Source organism: Microcebus murinus, chromosome 20 (genome assembly GCF_040939455.1).
Source record: "Microcebus murinus isolate Inina chromosome 20, M.murinus_Inina_mat1.0, whole genome shotgun sequence".
Lineage (NCBI taxonomy): Eukaryota > Metazoa > Chordata > Mammalia > Primates > Cheirogaleidae > Microcebus > Microcebus murinus.
In genome coordinates, this window is record NC_134123.1 from 26003130 (window position 1) to 26023931 (window position 20802).

General features: G+C 35.0%; 1 protein-coding gene across 1 annotated transcript in view; it reads left to right on the forward strand.

Moving 5' to 3' along the window:
* CNTNAP4 (contactin associated protein family member 4) overlaps positions 1–20802 on the forward strand; it is a 239678-nt gene that overhangs the window by 107289 nt on the left and 111587 nt on the right. The window contains exon 4 of the mRNA XM_012772535.3: positions 11222–11369. Coding sequence (XP_012627989.3) covers positions 11222–11369 — 148 coding nt within the window. The remainder of the gene's footprint in view (positions 1–11221; positions 11370–20802) is intronic.

The following is a 20802-nucleotide window of genomic DNA, read 5'->3' on the forward strand; positions in this document are numbered from 1 at the left end:
TAGTTATTCATAAATAGCCATGATTTTCAGACCTGAGGGAACAAGGCCAGAATAGGTTATTGTGTCTGTTATTCCTTTATTCATTATTGTTACATTTGTGGCTTAAAAATTTGTGACTTTCTAGAAGAATTCAAAGGAAAATTTGAATATATATAGCAACAGACTCTATACTACATGTGGCATTAAGATACTTAGATCATTTAAGTGTAAAATAATAAACCCCAATACTGTGTCATTGGAATGCTAAAAAGTTTGCTCTTGGATCGATTCATTTTAACTTCTTTCTCTATAGATAGCTGCCAGGCATTTATTTTACCTGGTTGCTTACAGAAATATTTATGGTTATCCTACATGTTAGGAATAATATAGTTTCTTAAAATTCAAATAATCAGAGTTTAAATTAACGTACTTATACAGTATCATTAAAATCACATGCAATATGTTTTAGAAACTGACTTCTGAGGATGCACACAAATATCTATAAAAATCACTAAATGCTTAAATTGATTGATAACGCACCTTTGCAACAGTTTTTCAAATGTTAATAAACCAATCTCAGTTGCATTGAAATAGAAACAATATGGATATTTAGGAACCTCTTGTTGCTGCATGGTGCTATAATTACACTAACTAAAGTATAATTTCCAAAAACTACATGCAAAAACAAACAAGTTAAAAAGAAAATAAAACTCTGCATTAAAGAAATTAAAACTATTCTTGTTTAAGTAACTTTCCTAGGAAGTACTTGCTTCATATCTTTTGTCTTGAGCTTAAAAATATTGTCAGCTACATTCCAATAAGTATTTGGCTTTATTTCCCAGATGGGGTTGTCACTTTGATCAAAGTACATTTAGAGGAGGAGTTGCTATTTCTCTTTTTACTGTCTAGCTGGGCAACTTGGTTGTTAAACTCAAATAATGCGATTCAGAGTCAGATTAATAAGCTGTCTGTGACAGTGTGCCATCTGTGAAGATTTAATCACCACGCAACACAACAACCACAACTGCACGTTTTTGAGGCTTGTTATGAAGTAGGCAGATGTTAATGTCTTTATCTTACTTAATTCGGACTTTAAACTTTAGAAGTAAGTATTCCTGTCTCCAATTTATAGATGAAGAAACTAAGGTTTAGGAATTTGTCTGATTCAAATCTCTCCAGCTGTTAAGTGACAGATCCCCATCTATTAAATGCCAGGATTGTCTTGTTTTTGTTTTGTTTTGTTTCATTTTTGTTTTTTTCCAGGTCGCATTAAGGTCTTCGGTTCAAAGGTTTGGATGGGGCATCCTTAAGTTTTCTTTATGGAGATGGGGTGAAGACAGTTTTAATGTTTCACTTGTTGGAATAATGATTGTTGGTGCTTGAAGAAAGCTGTTTACAAAGATAAAGAAGATATTTGTTTGAACAGGAAATAAATGTGTGTCACCTGTGTTGAGCAGAGGAGATGTTTCCCAAACCACAGACATCCTAACATTAAAAATAGAGCACATGCATTTAAGCATTTAAGTTTTCCGTGTTCTTTGTTTCATTTATCTGTATCCAGATACCCATGGGTATCTGAGCCATTCGCTGGTTTATTTGTTGTTTTGTTCCATCTGGCAGTGTTTCAAAAGGCAGTGCAAGTGGGCAGGTGTTATTATTGATTGAAATAAAAAGTTTGTGCCGGTCTCTCTAACACAGTGTCTGCTGCATGCATTTATTCACCCTCTACTCCCAGAGGACAGATAGGTTTGTCTCTTTGTGAAGAATAGGTTAAGAAAGCCTGCGTGTTTTTACTCCTAGTTACATTATTGCTCAATAAAGTAGTCTCTCTTTTCACTTTCTATGTAATTAAACTTTAATTGTGTGATCAAATTGTACACAATCTGAAGATCAAACAACCGGAAATAATACAGCATTGTATTTTTGTCTATGTATTCTAAAAATATTTGGTAAAATTTAAAATTGGCAGCAACTTTAAAAAGAATACTATAGAGACCATTAATCTTTGTATATGGTAAGTCTCAATGTTATACCTGAGAGGGTACTGAGTTTCTCCTAGTGCCTTGCTTCCGTGGAAATGTAGGTTAAGATCTAAATAAAGATACAGTGGTCCTCAGCTAAAGAATGTACATAATGTTCATTGTACATTACAATCTACAATACAGTATAAAATATATATCAATGTGTATATATATGTATATATAAAATAAAGTAATGTATAGCTTCAGAGGCCAAAATGACAGCCATCAATTCTAAAACTATAAGAAACCATAAGGGCTGATTGAATTCTATCCAAACTTTTTAAACATTCCATTTTTTCAAAATAAGTACAATAAAGTGGATATTTTACTTTAATTTTCTTGAAAAAATTGGTTGATTTTGAGTCTTTTTTCTAAGACCCGTATTTAGAGTCCCACTTGAGAAAATAATTAACAATTCATTTAATAGATAAATGACATTTTGAAGCAGTTTGAAGACTAATCAATGTATTAGAATGACCGTATAAAAACATTAATAGAATGTACAGGTAAGGGAGGAATAATTTACTTTAAGCTTTATAATATCCCTAATGGGCAACTCAGTAATTTTCTTTCAGCACTGAACAATAGTTATTTTAATGGTAATGGTCATAAGAATGCCATTATTCTTTGTAATATTAATGGTAAAATGAAAGATGCTAATGGAGCTATTTATGGTATAATGCATGATAAATTATATGATATCTAAAATCTGGAGTTGAAAGGTATTTCTCATGGTGTTCTTAATGATCTATAGAAAAGCACAAAAGTGAAAAATAGAATTTTAATGAGGTATTCTTCAAATTCTTCTCTTCTTGCTTTTAGAGAAATACATGTAAAATTTAAATCTTGATTGTCTTCACTGAACTATCTTTTAAAGTGTCAAGGACCTATTTCTTTTTCATAGTTAGCATGATTATTTTCATTTAACTTTTTATAATAAAGTACAATATATACTCAGAAAAATATGAAAAGCATATATGCATGTAGCTCATTGAATTATAAGAAAGTGAACACACCTATGTAAATATCACCTAGGTCAAGAATATTACATCTCAAACACTTCCTTTCAATGCCCTTCCTGTTCAGTACTACCCTCCTTTTCCCACCAAATAATCACTTTCATGAATTCTATTGCCATAGATTAGTTTTGCATGCTTTGAATTATATACTAAAGGAATCATACTATATGAACTTCTCTCCATCTGGCTCCTTGGGTTACCAGTATATGTGTGAAAAGCAATCATGTTGTTGTAAATAGACATAATTGATTTGTTTTTATTACTTTAAAAGATTTCATTATATGAATATATCCCAGGTTTTTATTAATCTATTCTATGATTGGACATGTAAATTGTACTTTGGGACTATTATGAATAATACTTCAAAAACATTCATGTACAGATCTTTTGGTACCTGCAAAGCTGTCTGGTTTTCTGTTGGATACATTATTTTTAAGGGTAGAATTACCAACTCCTAAAAAGTGTGTATGCTTAACTTCAGTAGAAAATGAAAAATGATTTTTATGGAAATTACACTAATTTACACTCTCAACAGCAGTGCATTAAAATTCCATTTGTTCCACATTCTTAACAACACTTGGTATTATCAATTTTCTTTTGTTTTAGCTTTTTATTGTTTCCCTCAGTTTTAGCTATTCTGTTTGGTATGCAAAACTCTCACACTGGCTTTAATTTGCATTGCCCCATGACAAATGAGGTTAGAAACTATTTTATAGATTTGTTAGTCATTTAGATATTTCTTTATCTCTCTTTTTCTTATTGCTTTGTAGTTCTCTATATATTTTAGATAATAATATACTGAGAAATAGATCCTACCATTCTGTGCCTTCATTACATGTTGAATGAAAGGGTCTGTCTATACAGGACATGCTTGTCTCATTCATAAACTCAAAGCAGCCCTCAGCATTTCCTATTATATGTGATGTTTGCTCTAAGACTTTTGTAAATACTGTTTAGGATTTAGAAATTCCCTACTTGGCTAAGAGTTTTTTAATCATGAGGAGATATTAAATTTTATCAAACATTTTATGCATTTGTTGAAAAGCCCATATATTCTTCAGTGTGATGAATTACATTGAATGATTTTTAAATATTACGTAATCCTTGCATTCCTGAAATAAACTTGATTGAGACATTATTTATTATCTTTTTTCTATATTCCTATATTGTAGAATCGTTCTACAACTATTTTAAAAAGATTTTTGGATCTAAGTTTATGAGTAAAATTGGCTTTTATTTTTCTTCTTGCAGATTCCTTGTCATATTTTCTTTTTTTAAGAGATGGTGTCTCACTCTGTCACCCAGTGCAGTACCTTTATCATAGCACACTGTAACCTTGAACTCCTGGGCTCAAGTGATCCTTCCACCTCAGCCTCCAGAGTAGCTGGGACTGCAGGTGTGCACTACCACGTCTGGCTATTTTTCTTTATTATTTTTAAATTTTTTGTAGAGATGGGGCCTGGCTGTGTTGCCCAGGGTGGTCTCTAACTCCCATCCTCAAATGATCCTCCCACCTTGGCCTCCCAAAGTGCTGGGATTACAGGTGTGAGCCACCGCACCCAGTCCCTTGTCAGATTTTAACATAAAGGTTCTGTTGGCCTCACAAAGCAGGTTGGGAAGCATTCTCTGTTTTTCCACTTTTTGAAGATGCTTGTTTAAGACAAATGTTATTTATTTCATCCAAATGTGTAAAATTATTAACATAAAGCCATTCAAAATATCCTCGTTATCATTCTGATGTGTACAGGTTCATAGTAAGATGCTCTTTTGCATTCCCAACACTATTTATTCATGTCTTTTCTTTTTTCCTTTCCTGGATCAATCCTAGCTAGAGTTTCATTAATTTAAATGTTCATTCCAAAAACCAACTTTTGTGGGTTTTTTTGACTCTGTTTTATTTTTGTCGGTTACTCCAGTTTTGTTTTTTGCATTCTTAGTTTTCATTCTTTTGCATTCTTGATTTTAATTTGCTGTGTTATTCCTAATGTCTTAACATTTGTTTTTTAGCTCATGCTTCTACAGATATCCATGCTCAATATTGGTGATTTTCACTTATAATATGGATAATTTGGGTCTTCTCTTTCTGTTTTTCATTAATTTATTTTGGGGTAGCAGAACTGGAGGTTTATCAATCTTAGCAAACTTTTCAAAGAGTAAAACTTTTGATTTTCTCTAATATTTTCCCATTTTCAACATTATTAATTTATGCTCTGATTTTTTTATTTCTTTTCTGCTACTTACTTTAGACCTAAATTGCTCTACATTCTCTTTAGACTTTTAGACCTTTTTTTTCCTAATATGTGCATTTAATGCCACAAATTTTCCTTAAACATTGCTTTTGCTATATTCTGCACATTTTTAAACTAGGATCATTTTCAAATACTTAGGGACTTTCTTAAGAAAAAAAGAGAACTCAAATAAAATCAGAGATAAATCAGGAGGCATTCAAATTAACACTGCAGAAATTCAAAGGATCATTACTTATCTTTCTGTTATTGATTTATAGTTTAAATCCATGGTGGCCTGAGAACATACTTTGTATAATTTCTATTCTTTTAAAGTTGTAAGGCTATGTTTTATAACCTGTACTGCAATGCAGTCTATCTTGGAGAATGTTCCATTGAATTTTAGTTTGTTTAGTTTTTCCTTGTTGTATGGTGTAGACCGAAGATTTTTCACTCTACTCTGAGATGAGTAGTGTATATATATGTATATATATTAAGGAGTATAAATGTTCCTGCCTTATTATTTTCTATTGTGCATAACACATTGTATAAGAAAAACTGAACTGATAATTTGAAGCACAGAAAGGTATCTTTCTACAGAGCGTAATTCCATTTACTTCTGCAAGCAACAAGGATCACTAAACCTCTCTGACTACCTTACTGTAATTTCACAGATTCAAAAGGTGGGAAACTGACCTTTAATCTCTATGAGGGCTTGCCCATCTCTGGTTTTCCCTTTATCCTGAATTGTAGTTCCTCTAAATTCTGACACAAAACCTGTAGAAGCCTATAAAGTATTGTCATCTTTGAGGTATCTAGAACTAAAATGTTGTCCTTAACCCTGTGAAATCTGCGCAGCAAAATCATCTGCTCAGCTTCTGTTTCTCCTCTTCAGGAATGCTCTAGTCTCCTATAAAGAGATAGAGCCTCGAATGCAGGGGTCATGTCTTTGGGTTTTCTTCTTCTACTAGATCTTGGACATTTAATACTTTATCTTTTGAGCTCTTCAATTCCTTTGTTTCATTGCAGAAGGAGAGTTGTTCAGAATTTCCTAGTCGAGCACCACCATAAGATGATTATTTTATGGTTAAAAGTTATTTTCTATCTCAATAAAAATTTAGTCTTCCACAACACTGTACATATAATAACCTAATATAAATGTAAGCTTTATGACTTGTCCATGTGTCTTTCCTATAACAACTTATTGCTGTGTTTCAACAATGATTACAGACTATAGCCAAGGTTGGACCTTTCACATACTTTTCCTCTTCTTGCCATTTGATAGTCCTGTCTTGAGAATCCAAATCCTTCTATGCTAAAAGGTCTTAGACAGTATATTTTACAACTTCATGTCTCCATAGATGCTAATATCATGACTGACACATAGGGCTTCCCTGAACTGTTCTCAGTAATTTGATAGCCCTTCAAATAAATATTTTTAAAGTATTGAATATTTTCTGGAGGGAAGTAGAGACTGATTTTATATTAATAAAAATCTATTCCCTTTTATTTTTAAAATTAGGTTTATTATACACAGAACAAAACTCAACAATGCATTTGATTCCTGCATTCTCATTGCTGTTTCTCTGTTACAATAAATGAATTACATTCACACTCAAGATCAAATCAATTTTTTAAGATAGAGTTGCAATATCTTGTTCAACATATGTTTGAAAGTTATTTTTATCTGGGCTTATGTTAGCTAATTTCCCACTGTTAAGTAATTCTTATTTTTCTTTGCTTTGTCTTTTCTTTTCATTTGTACTTTTCTGTACTAGATAACCTTTTCTGAGCCACACTTACTAAGGATTTATACCTGAAATCATAAAATAAAAAGGTGATTTCTATTTGATAGGGTGTTGCAATGATTTATTTAGCATCTGCATGTCACAATGTCAAAATGAGTCGTACTTGGAAGTAGGTCATGTGTAGTTCACATGTAGGTCATTGGAATTCTTGTCATAAGAGAGGTCACTAATGGATAGGGGATTTTCATGTTTGCCTGTCTGTTTGTTATGTTGAATCTCTGCTGGTGCTGCTGTTTACTTTGTCTGGGGCTGGATTGACTTATCACAGAGCTTACTATGTAACTATGTATAACTGGTCCCATGTTTCTGATTTATTGCAGTGATGTTTTAGAGATTTTTGTGAATTATCATATGGGCAACTCCCTTTATACTTCTTGGCTTTTATATGTGAGTTGCTCCGTTAATATTTAAAAAATAAATTATGTCTATTATGCTTCTCCATAAACTTTAGAATCACCCTGGAAATACTTAAAATCCTGTGAGAAACTGGAATTCATTAACTCCATCAATTATCTTAGAATACATTTCTAAACCATCTATGAAGAACTCATTGAGTTTGAAAATCATCGAGTCTAAAAGAAAAGAAAAAATAATTAAGGTTTTCTGATTTTTATCACACAAAACACATAACTTTACTTATAGACATTTCATATATTTGATAATATGATGATGTATTTCATTATATTCTGTGTCTATCAGGAGGTTACTATTTATATGAAAGAGTTTTATTGATTATTGAACATTTGCCATTTACTTTTATTAGGCTCCAATAATTTTGACACAATGCGAAGTTTAATAGAATAATCTTTTTGTCTATAAAAGTCAACTGGTAGAGCTTGAATCCCAGTTCAGCAATAACCTAAGTTGCATTATTCTCAAATGTGTAAAAGGTTTTTAATATAAAAAGGAAAAAAAGCTTCAGATAAAATATTAAATCTCCTCTAGGGTAGGTTGTTTGCTTTCATGTTCTGTTGAAATGATGCCTTTTGATGGCTTAGCTAAATTATGGGCTTTGGAGTCAGAAAAGCCTGGAATTAAATCCTTGCTCTGCCACTTTCTAGCTGTGTGACTTTAGGCACATAACCTCTATAATTTTCATTTTCCTCAGTTGTAAAGTGGGTCCAAAAATAACTACTTCACAGGGTTGATGCAAATATTAAAGCTATCTAATATATTTCTGCTGTGTCTGACAATGAGCCACAAACTTTCATGTTGAAGACATTTAAATTGGTAACATAGAACTCATCCAGTACTTGCTATGATCTGAATGTTTGTGTACCGCCAGACTTTATACATTGAACTCTTGGTATTAGGAAGTGGGACCTCTGGGGAAGTGACTAGGTCAAGAGGAGTCTCTTGGGAATGGGATTAGTTCCCTTATAAAAGAGGCCCAAAGAAGCTTATTCACCCTTCCAAGAGAGCACAGCAAGAAGGTGGCATTCTGTGAACCAGGAAATTGGCTTTCACCAGACAGTGAATCTGCCAGCACCTTGATCTTGAACTTCCCAGTCTGCAGAACTGTAAGAAATAAATTTCTGTTGTTTATAAGCTACTCAATTTGTGATACTTTTTAAAAGCTACTCAATTTGTGATACTTTTAATAGCAGACTTTTTAATAGTCCTAGAATGGAATAAGGCACTAGTTATTTCTCTTTGGAGGTTAGCCCTAATGAAATCTTCTACAGTTTTTTTCCTCTCTGAAAAGTTTTGAGATAAAATAGGGCATGGAAAAGGAAAGGATTTATCCACAAACCAGAAGAATGTTTATTTAAATTTTTTTAAATTTCAGAATGTTATGGGGTACAAATGTTTTGGCTACATGGACTGCTTTTGTACTGCTTAAGTCAAAGTTATAAGTGTGCCCATCACCCAGATAGTGTACATTGTACCCATTAGGACAGGATTTATGCACAAACCAGAAGAATGTTTAAAGACTGAGCCGAAGACTAAAAGCACAGAATTAGCATGGCATGGATTAGAAATGCAAATTCCAGGGCCCCACTCACAGATTTAGTGCATGAAATGCAAAACTCAGAAATGTGCATTTCTCAAAAGCACCTCAGGTCATTCTCACATACACTAAAGTTCAGAATCTTTTAAAAGGAAGATGTAAATGTTCATGTGATAAATCTTTTATCATTTTTAAAACGAGAAAGAAACACTTAAATTCATATATTCCTTTATGAACTGTTATGGTAAAAAGAAATCTTCATAGCAAACTGAGGAAAGTTTCCTAGTCAAAGGAATAAATTTGAAACCTGAGAGCATGCATGAAGAAAATAAAATAGGAAGATATGATATGGGGGGAGGTCCCAGGTACACTACTTTAGAAACTGTGATCGAAAAGGATCACCCCTGTCTTAGGGGGTAACAGTTAAGCAAAACTCTGAAATGATAAGAGAAGCTGGTTGTGCAAAGATCTGGGGGAAGAACGTTCAGAGCAGAATCAACTGTTGGTGCAGAGGCCCTAAGGAGGACAGAGCTTGGCTTGTTTAAGGCGGTCCATTGTGGTTAAAGCATAATGGAGGACCGGTTGCCAAAGACGGATAAAGAGTTTGGATTTTGTTCTCAGGGTAAAGAAAGCAGTGGGGCTGCTATAGTTTAATCTGCTTTAGAAATCATACTGTCTGTTTAGAGTGGAAGATATTGGAGGTGGGGGGGGAGGTGCTGGTGGTAGGGAAAAAAGAATAAAAAAGACCAGGAAGAGGCTGTCAAGGTAGTTCTGGTGAGAGATCTTTGTCGAACTGAGGGCTTGTAGTTGAGATGAAGAGAGATGCCCAAATTTGGGGTATAATTTGGAGGTGCCATTACAGATGTACCTGTGGTGTTTGAGCCTGCAAATTGGGTGTATAGGTTACTGGTGGGGTGGGTGGGGGCAGAAGTAGAGGATTGATTGATGAGGGGAATCAAATTAATTTGATCATAAAACACCTGATTTTTTTTAATGCATTAGAAAATATTTTGGTAAATGCTAGAAAAGGGATATGAGTAAATTAGAAAGAAAGGCAGGCTAATTGAACAGATTCCTTGGGTACTGGTGTTCCTAATGTATTTGCCTTTGCCTTGTGTAATCTACGTGAGGTTGACCTTATTCATTGATCCAGTCATGTTAAAGGGATCCATCATGATTCTGCCTGTGTAGTAGCATCATCCCTTATTTTGAAAGAAAGATGGAGAGGAGAGAAGAAGGAATAGGAGGAAATGGAGGAGGAGTAAAAATGAAATGTAAATTATTGAGAACTACTTCTCCTTCATGCTGACTTCTCCATATATAAAGTCTTACAGTGTGTCATATAGGAGAAAATAAAAGCTGCTTAGAAGTTGGATGCCGTAGTATGTGGATTTTGCGGGTGAGCTATGTCTTTGGAAGATGCATTCTGATATTGCAGAAGAAACATAGCTTCTGCTTTTACTGTGTAAAGGTTTTGCAAACACTAGAGGTTTTGTTTCCCACTTTGTGACCTTAAATTTCCTCATCTGCAATTTGACTGTACTAGTTTAGCATCATTCCCAAGCTTTCTCTAACTTTCAAATTCTAAAGTCTGTAAGTCTAGTTACAGGTCTTTCCTAATTATTATTATTTCTAATTCCCTTTAACAATTTTTAATGTGTGTATCTGGCAGTATACTGATGAAGTTTAACAACCTGTTATCAGAGTGTAGTTTTAACTTGAATGTTGGGTGATACTTTTCTTTATGTTAACGAATGAGATAAAAAGGTGAAACAACTGAAACATGTCATAACTTTACCTATTCATCAATGACGTGAGAAACTTCTTCAGTGACTCGGATAATAGTTTTTCAACACTGGAAGAATATTTTCTCAATTTTTTTGTGCTATTCACAATGTTAATAGCCACAGATATGGCATACTTTTAAGTTCAATCTATGCTTTACAGAGCAATCTTTATTGAGGGTATCGTAGTTGAAAGTTGGTTTAATGGGGATGGTGGAATTTAAACTACTCTTAATAAAAAGAAAAGTTTAGGCAGCAGTAACTCCTGTGAATGGATAGACATTATGACTTAACTGTTGATGTGATTTTCTTAAAGAAGGTAGTACTTTTATGGTATAAAAGCAAATCATACTTTGCTCATAGACATTATAGGTGACAAATTGAAACGGATATTCTCCAGATACATTGATTTCCTTCCTTCCCTTTTCTTCTAGGGTTTTTCAGGAAATGCAAATGCAGACAGTGTTGTGTACTATAGACTCCAGCCTTCTATCAAAGCCAGATTTCTGCGCTTCATCCCTTTAGAATGGAACCCCAAGGGCAGAATTGGAATGCGAATCGAGGTGTTTGGATGTGCATATAGTAAGTGTTTGTTTATCCAACACACTGACAGATATCAAAGGAGATGTTTTAGGAGCCAAACTGCAAACTGAAATTGACTTTTTAGCTATGTAAAGAGATACAAAAACAAGAATAATTTTTGCGAAAAAGCTTTTATTTGGTGCCTACACATGCCAATATTGACTTCAGTGTTCAACTATAACATTTTATTATAATTCAGAGATAGAAACCCTTTATAGATAGTTATATATAAAGGCAGATACATATTTATAGATATGTGTTAATGCATTTATTCAAATCTAAAATTATTGACTAGATCCCAACTTTCAAATATTAGAGCTTTCACAGAACTTTCACCCCATGAGTTACATTTAATGATGTTTCATTTAGGCACTTTGAATTTAATAAAAGAAACAGGGTTCCATTTAATATAACCAATCATCTGTTATGAAATAAACAAAATGTTTTTCTCTAACCTAAAAATAATATGCATGTAATTCACTTTTAAACATGTTATGCTCTCAGCATAAATTAATAGAAAAGGTCAAGACCTCTGCTAGAATATAGAATGTGTTTGAAATAAATAGATAGAAACCACAGATTTCACTTAGTCTCCTCTTAATGAAGCATTTTATTATGTCTTATTGTGGGGAAGGGACCTAAGAGTTATTGATAGTCTACCTCAAGCCACATCATCCTGCTAGATACTCTTTTATTATAGAACAATGAGTTAGTTAACGTGACCTACAATTATCAGATGAGCAGTCTAAGGTTTGGAGAGATTGGGTAATTTGCCCAGAGCCTCACAACCTAGTACATGGAAAAATCTGTGAAGAAAACCAAGATGGTTTTTCCTCTAGTAAATGTTTATTTTTTCACCACTAATGCTTTTTTTTCCACACACAATCTATCACTTTGTGATGTGAACTCATTAGGTTCTGGTTCACTTTATTTACATAAAAGGAAAGTATGTCACAAAGAGGTCGATTGGCTTGTTGAAGCTGTGTAGGCTGTGCCAGACAGAAAGACCATGTCTTACACATTGTACGGGTCTCCTGGTGTATGTAGCAACATTCCCAGGACCCATTTCCACCATCCAACCTAATCAACAAACTTGTTCCCTCTAGACCTATAGAACAATAAGAGTATTAATATAATATTAATAGCAATAATAGCCATATTAATATTAATGTCGATAGCCTTAATTTCTATAACTCTAGAAATAGGAAATTTTGCTGTGTGCTTATTATGTGTGCTATTGGAAGCAGTTTATGATTCCTCAAAATAGCCTGGATAAGTATATACTAGGTAATTATTCCATTTTCCCACTTTGTAAATGAGAAAGCTAAAGCTAGCAGAGGTGGTTGACTTGCTGAAGCCACCCAGGTAGGAGGCAGCAGAGCTGGGTTTGCAGCATTGTCTGCCAAACTCCAGAACTCAAGCCCCTGCTCATGCTCCCTCCAGCTGTTGGATGGCTGAGATGAGTCCGTGGGCGGCTTACTTCTCACCATCTGCCCAGCTTAACTGCCGGCTTTCTTGGCCTCAACAATCTAGCTTAGCTGCTCCATGTTAGCTGCTAGCTTCATAATTATCATATTTGAATGAGTCATCCTTTTAAAAAAATCCTACTCCAATTAAGACATTGGAAACCAGAACTTGGACAGTCAATCTTATTTGACTTTGGATCATAGAGTTTAGCGAAACTCGTGCCATATGATGGAAAATAAGATTGAAATGCATTCAGTCTAGGATGTAAACTCAATATTAACTTAATGAGACTATTGATGCTGTTTTGCACTTTGAAACTGAAGTGCCAATTGTAATGTCCTTACGGTAGTGGCTGCTATGGTGCAGGTTCCTTTGAGTTCTCTGCTGCTGTGTGACTAATGACAACTCAAATCTCCCCTGCTTTTCTTGATCTGCCACTCTGTGGAGCATTCTTTTCCTGTGACTTCATTTTCTGTCTTTGGGGTTAGCACGCTGTCAGTCTTCTTTCCATATGGACCCATAACTGAAGTAGCAGTACTGGAAGCTAAAATGATCTTAAACTCAAGCTTAAGCACATGTAATGAAATGGTACGGCTGGGAGTCAATGTAAAATAATGGTTGTATAATTTTAAATTACTATTAAAAGGGAAAAAGTAATAAACTTAATAGAAAAAATATTTTCACAGATAGCCAGAAAATATCCCAAGAATGGGTGGGGTGTGAGTACTGGATGGGAATGTATTTGATCAAATTAACTTTAATCCCTCAATTACACCACAGGCACACTCACATTCTCCTCTTAGTCATAGCATCTGCCTTGCAAAATATAATTTGATAAAGCATGATACCATACAGCCATCACTTATGGAACAGTTCATATGAACAGAGACTACAAGAACAGGCATTTTCTGATTTAGTCCTAAAAGTACAGTGAAGCTGTTCTACGAATAATGCCGTTTTATGCAGGAGTCAGAGGAGACAAGCAGAATTGTTTACCAAATGAACCATAGAGCTTGCTGAGTTGCTTAGCACAGAAATAACTGGGACCACTGGCTTTCCCATCCTCAGAAGGTAGGGTTGCAGTTGCTACCAGCATAAGCTGCAAGAGCTTGTCTACGACTCCCTGGAGTAGCAGAGATCCAAGATCTGATTGAACATTTTCCAGATGCACAAGGCCATTCTCTCATTCCCTATAAAAGGAGAAGTGGTGTGTGGGGGTGGCAGGGTCTCTTTTTTGGATCACAGCCACAGGACATCCACATCCAATGAAGTAGGTTTCTCCTGAGCCTGAGGAAGACTACCGGGCGTTTGCATGCAACCCACCAGTCTCTCCCGTCTGTATCTTCCCCCTGCACCAAGTTAATGTGACTCTTAGTTGGGCCTTGCCTGAATCGTTAACTCAAGTGGTACACATCAGAGTGGTGCTTCATATCTCCCAACGTGGAAGAAAGTGAATCTTGGAGAAATTAAGAAGTTTACCTAGGACTACATACCTGTGTTAGATCTAGGGTTTAAAATCAGATTCACCACTTTCCAAAGCCAGTGTTCTTGACAACTACATGTATTTGCCTTTTAAGTATTTATTTGGCACTTGATAAAAGAGAACTCTACCAGGTATTGGGTATAGGAAGAAATTCTAAAATAACGTATGTTTTCTTTATAAAGATGGGCATGTGCAAGGTTGGAAAAATTGTGCAAACTAAATGCAAAATATTGTAGCATGAGTGTAGGGTGTGAGGGTTAGAGTGATTGATAAATTGAGTTTAGTATAAGAAAGTTTGTAACAGTAGATTTTGAAACTAACATGCAGATATTTTCACATGCGAAGCTGAGAGGATAGTCCAAATAGGAGAAGTGGTGGAGCCCAGTCAAGCACAAGAAAGAGGATGGATGGAATGGTCAGTTCCTATTTGAGTATGATCATTCAGACTGAAATGAGGGGTATAATTGCAGGGTTAAATATGGAAACAGCAGCTCATTAGGAAGTTTTTGTTCTTATTTGTGCAAGTGGCAGTGAAGCCCCAAACTACAGAACAGCAATCAGTAAAGCGTTAGGTAGGCAGATTTGAATCATTCCAAGGATACTCAATCAAGAGATCTTAGTCACTGTATGTGAGGGGAGACTGAGTTATCATATTTGAACAACCATCTGGAAGATAGTATCATTTACGGGGTGGTGCCCTGGAAAAGAAATAGGTTCTAGAAGGGAGCAAAAGAGATAATTCATCCCATCGTTGACTCACTGAATTCAAGTGCCTTTGAAATATGGAAGGCTGGAACTCCAAGGGCTCCGGGTTGAAGATAATAGAATTAAAACTTATGTAAGTATCATTATTGGTATTAAATAATGAAGCATTCCTTTCATTGTACCACTATTAATGATAAAAATATAAAGTGCTATGTTTGAACAACTACTCACAACTTGAAAAATAACAGTGCATTTCTATCATAATAAAAGTAGGTCCTTTATTCTATTTTTCAGGTAGTGTAAACATTTTTATACCAGGTCCCCCTTGTGCCTAATCCATGTATTTGGTGAAGTTACAGATGCAAGCCAGTCTTGTGAATATTGCAGAAAAGTGGCCATTGTGAGAACCACACATAATTTTATTTATTGCCCTCCACTCCAGCGAGTTAGAGCAATAACTTGTTATGAAGGGAACATCAAGTGAATGGAAAATCCATATCAAAAAGCATGTTCTACTTTTATGTCAGTAAACTTGAAGTTGTTTCCTGAGTAATGAGAGAAATAGGAGGTAAATTTTATGGGATCAAAGAGAAAGTATAAATTTCAGATATCTTGGCCATAGCGGCTGTGAACATGTTTATAAATCCAGAGAAGAGATGTACGGAAAGAAATACCTGGTAGAAGAAAGAAAGGGAGAGACAATGTTTGATGATAAAGAAATAGTACTCTATTGAATGTCTCAAAGAAAAGTAAACAAAGGTAAACAAAAGTAGGGGAAGAAAAATGACTGGGTGAAAGTGAATGTATCTCAGATACCCTTAGGAAGTGGCAATTAAACCGCAGGAGATAATGTTCTTTAATTGCAGATGAATTGCTAAGGCAATTGACCTTAGTATAATTTCTAAATTCCTTTTTTCTAGTTACTGTATAAATACCCTCATTTTGCAATCCACGATCATCTCTTCCTCATCCTCAACAGAATAAGCACATCCAACTGTCAAGCCAAACTGAACTAATTTCGATTTCTTTGACATGCCATGATTTCATGATTTCTCTAGCCTTAGGGTATTTGCATGATGCCTATGGCAATCACCACATATCCAGACTTCATTGCTATGTCTAGATAACTCTCTTACTCATTCTCTTTTCTCCACATAAAAATCGCTGGTTTTGACAACTTCCCTGATACCCACATTCAGATCAGGGATGTTCCCACCCACTCATAGAACAACCTTTCTTCCCCTAATCACAGCATGCCCTCATTATACTGGGTTGCAACCAGATGTCCTTTTTCTGTCATTAGTCTTCTTACTGGACAGATGAATGAATGAACGGTGAGCCTTGATAAGCCTCAGGAATGCTTCCCCCATCATCCTACTGGCATATTCAACCTGTTAAAGATCAGGAAATAGGGCACAGGGGAAACTGAGTGAGAAGATAGGATGAGAGTAAATGCGTAGAAGTGTCACACTATTGTGTTTAATTGCTTAATTGCAGACTGTTTAAGAGAAAATTGTGGGTAATATTTAATCAATAGGATATGTCAATAATTATAAAACTCATGTTAACTTTTTAAAAATGAGAATGTACATTTCATAATGTAAAAAATATGGAAAATTGGAATTACATGCTACCATAAGTAGATTTAAGTTTAGAAAACATATCAATAAGAAATATAAGTAGCATGAGAAGCATGGATATTCACCTGGGTAAGAAAAAAAAAACAAAACACTGCAAGAATGCTTAATAAAAGTCTGTCCGTTAAGGATACTGATCTCTCATAGTACATGACTGGTTAAGGGGGAAAAATGAAGAGCAATAAATGCATCAGATTTACCATAAAGAATAGTTATAATTGAATTCTATATCTATTTACTGAGCAACTCCCACATGTTAACTGCTAGAAGCTTGACTGAAGTGAATTACACAGTTTCTGCATTCAGATCATTTATCAGCTAATATGGTAGCTGAGGAATCCTATTTTATCTCAAAGTTTAAAAACAAGATAGATTCTGGTTGGCCTAAAATCTAAGAGGATACATTCTCTAATTCTTTGCAAAGTTTAGTCTTAAGATTCTAATTTGATGATAAGTGGAGTTCTATTAAAATAAAATAAGGTTAGCTATTATAATACTGGAAAATGAGGAAACAAGGAAACTATGAAAACCTATCAGGGTCAAAAGAATTCAGGGCCAATTGAGGAGGCTCTCACCGATCAAGAAAATGGAAATGTTTTAGTATCAATAAAGATAAAAACTGCTACATTTTGAAACTAATTAAATATATTTCAGTGAATGGGTTCATGATGATAATAATAATAAAAAAAATTAAAGGCCCCATTGGTCACCTATAAGACACATTAAGGATCCAACTCCTCATTTTGAAAACTAATAAATGAAGAGAGAACATTAAGCATTTATCCTGCTTTTCCTGTGTGATCTCTACCTCAAGGTAATCTAGTAGAAGAGGAGAAAGAATTTCTCTTTAAAGAAATATTCTGCATAATAGATAAAAATAAATAATAGAATTAGAATATGTTTATTTTGCCCCTATAAATAAATGAATGGATCAAAGTAACTATCAAAGTTCACAAAAAGATTTGCTTGTATATATCAGTTATGGCAGAGTAGCCTTTACTGGACTAACCTGTGCCCACAAAAAATTATAAGTGCTGGGTAAAATATATTTTAAAAAACCTGCTTCAAAGATCTAAAGTTCAACTCAGAAACAGGCAGACACTTGAGAGGACTTGATTATTGTAAAAAGGAGAGCCAATTTCAGGAGATCCACATTTCACTTGCCTTTTCCTAAGGATAAGCAAAGTGTAGGAGGCTGAGGGGGACAGAGGTCAGAGTTCAAGGTTGTCAGAGTGGCTAGAAATGGAAGAGGGAATATTTAAAGGGAGGAGGTCAGAGAGGGAGGGTCCCACATCCTGCAAACACATTCCCTTAAAATCCCTGGCCGATTCCTGGACTTCAGTGCTCCAGATGAGACACCAAGGAGTTTAGGAGAAAAGCAGGAGCCAGGAGTTGGAAGGTCTGAAGATTTCAGTATCTACTTAGTGCTGGAAAGACCACCTTTGGAGCTCAAGTGCTGCCTTCGTAGAGGGATTTGTTAAACACTTTGGGCTTTCAATGAAATGCCCCAAGGGCATTGCCTTGGAAGTAAAGGCTACACCTGAGGACCAATTGTTATATCCTAAGACTAAGGACAAAACCAAAATAGAATTGTCCTAAAAAAACCTGGAACCAAGCCTTCACAAGGTCCACCTCCTTGTGGACCATTTCCATTTACTTCTTGCCCTCACCATCCATCCCTCTGCAGCATTTCTCACTCTCCCAACTGTCCCCACTCTCTCCCATCCCCATCCCCTCCATTTTCCTTCTTTCTCCTTCTTCCCTGACCCCCATTTACACAGTGCTAACCTACTCAGCTTAAATATCACTTTCCTAACAGATATTGTCTTGATCGCCAACCTCATTTAAATTGTTCTCTTCAAAATTTTCCTATAACCCTGTTCTTTCCTTTCATGCTCCCCTTACAGTTTGTAAAGATATCTGTCCACACAGCAGGATTTGCTAGCTGTCCTTTCCTTCAGATTAGAGGATCCATGAAGACAGATGTATTCGCTGTAACAACACCAGCTCCCACTGTAGCAGTTGGCACAGTCAGTGTTCAATAACTCTTTGTTATGTGGTTGAATCAAGAAAAAAATCTGATTTGCCATGATGCAAACTGAATAATAAATATGTAAAAATTATAAATGTATTGCATTTGCACAGCAGCAATTTCTCAAAGGAGAGACATCTTTGAAATAAACATATGAGATTCCAAATGTTGATATTATGAAAATGATAATAATACCATACAAAATAATAAATGTTGAGGCATTTTGATACTTGCATTCGATCCCTACAGCATGCTTGTGGAATTATTCTCTACATATTTCAAATGAGGAAACTAAGAATCAGCGTTTAAGTGACTTCCGTGACATTATAAAAGTTACAAATAAATATTAGAGATGGAAATACAACTTACATCTTCCAATGATGCATTCAAGTGTCCTTGACATAGGAGATGTTACTAATTTTAAATCTATTTAAAAGGTTAATTTGGATTGATATTTAAGTAACGGTGATCATGTCTGTTCTCGTAACCTCCTGGCGTGTTGTTGCTGACCTTAACTCAGTCTATTTAAAACCACAGTAGTAAAGTCACCTTTTCCCTGTGGTTTATACAGCACTTGATTTCTGTGCCTTCTTCCTTTTTACTGTATTAATTTTAGTTGTTTTAAACTTAAGAGTCCCTTAAATCATCCTGTGTTCTTTTATGCTACTATGCAAAAATAGTGCAACCTATTTCCTGTTGATTTCTTGAGCGCTTGGCCTCTCCCCTTTCTATTGCTTTAAAACCCCAGTTCAGCAATGCGGATCTCAAGTGCTCATACATCATGCTGTCGGTTTAATATTTCACTGCATAATAGTTTAACAGTGACTCAGTCTGATTTGTATTTCTTAGAAGTCAAAATTGGACCTCTGTTTGTTTAGTAATTCATGGGCAATAATTTTCAAATAAAGAAACAGTATGATCAGTGTTTAAAGCTGACTGGATGTTTAACCAGGAGGAGATTGGTGTACAGCCCTTTTTTCCAGGGTATGAAAGATCTATATTATTTTTTTCTCTGATCTTTGAAGATAGCAGTATTGCTCTATTCCTATTTTGGGGCGATTCCCAAAGAATTAATAGAACACTATAGTGTCCCTTTAATGACCTTCAAATATGTTAATTTTCTATTATTGAAAAGTTGGTTTTCCAGTTCATGAATTTTCTATTCCAATTTTTCTCTTTTAAGTTTTTTAGTCATCTGGCCTCATCTATAACACCATGATTCATAGTTTAACTCACAGAACCAATTTATCCCTGAAACATCTTTCAGGGACAAATCTCTACTACCTTCACAACTTTCTGCAAGTACCACCCACAGTATAAATAAATAAAACATTCATTTTCCATGGTATAATTCAATATGCAGTGATGTTATTTATTTTCAGAGAATAGGCTTAGGGAATCTACTTGTTCTTCCTGTCAAACAACCTTTCATGCTGTCATCTGCCTTAGAATTTCTCAGGGACCCGTATTCCTGGGTTCCAGGTTAGAACTCCAGACATTATAATTTGGTGGACATAAGGTCATGCCCACAATGTTAAATGTTTATGGGGATATCATTAGATTATTCTCAGTTGATTATAATATGGCTGAACATGGAGCTCAATTTAAGAAATCATGCTCTTGGATATTTTTCTTAGTAATCCACTTGGAAGGTGGGGAGGACATTACTTTTTCAAGAGACAACCCCTCAAAATTTGAGTAGCCTCAAACTTCTGGAGAAAGTGTAGGATGCAGGGGAGAGGGCCAGATAACAGGTAAAGTGGATTTTTTTTTTACAATGAGCAGTGTGTTTGCATGTGAAATATGCAGAGGCAGAAGAATAGTTTGCTGCTCAAGAGGGTAAAGCATTTCTGCAATTTAGTTGACACCCTTTGCAGAGGCTGAAGCGGATCGACTCTTTCTCCTGCACATGTTAGAAATCACTCAGGGCCCAGCCCTGATACAGAAGTGAAGCTCTCAGCACAGGCATGAATAATCGCATCTCAGGGATGTGTGTCTTCTCCAATTGACTGTAAACTCTTTAGAAAAAACAGAAAGCGTTCTTTGTTTTAATGCATTGCTGTGTCTTCCACTGTCCTCATAGAAAGCTCTCCATAAATTTGTGCTGTA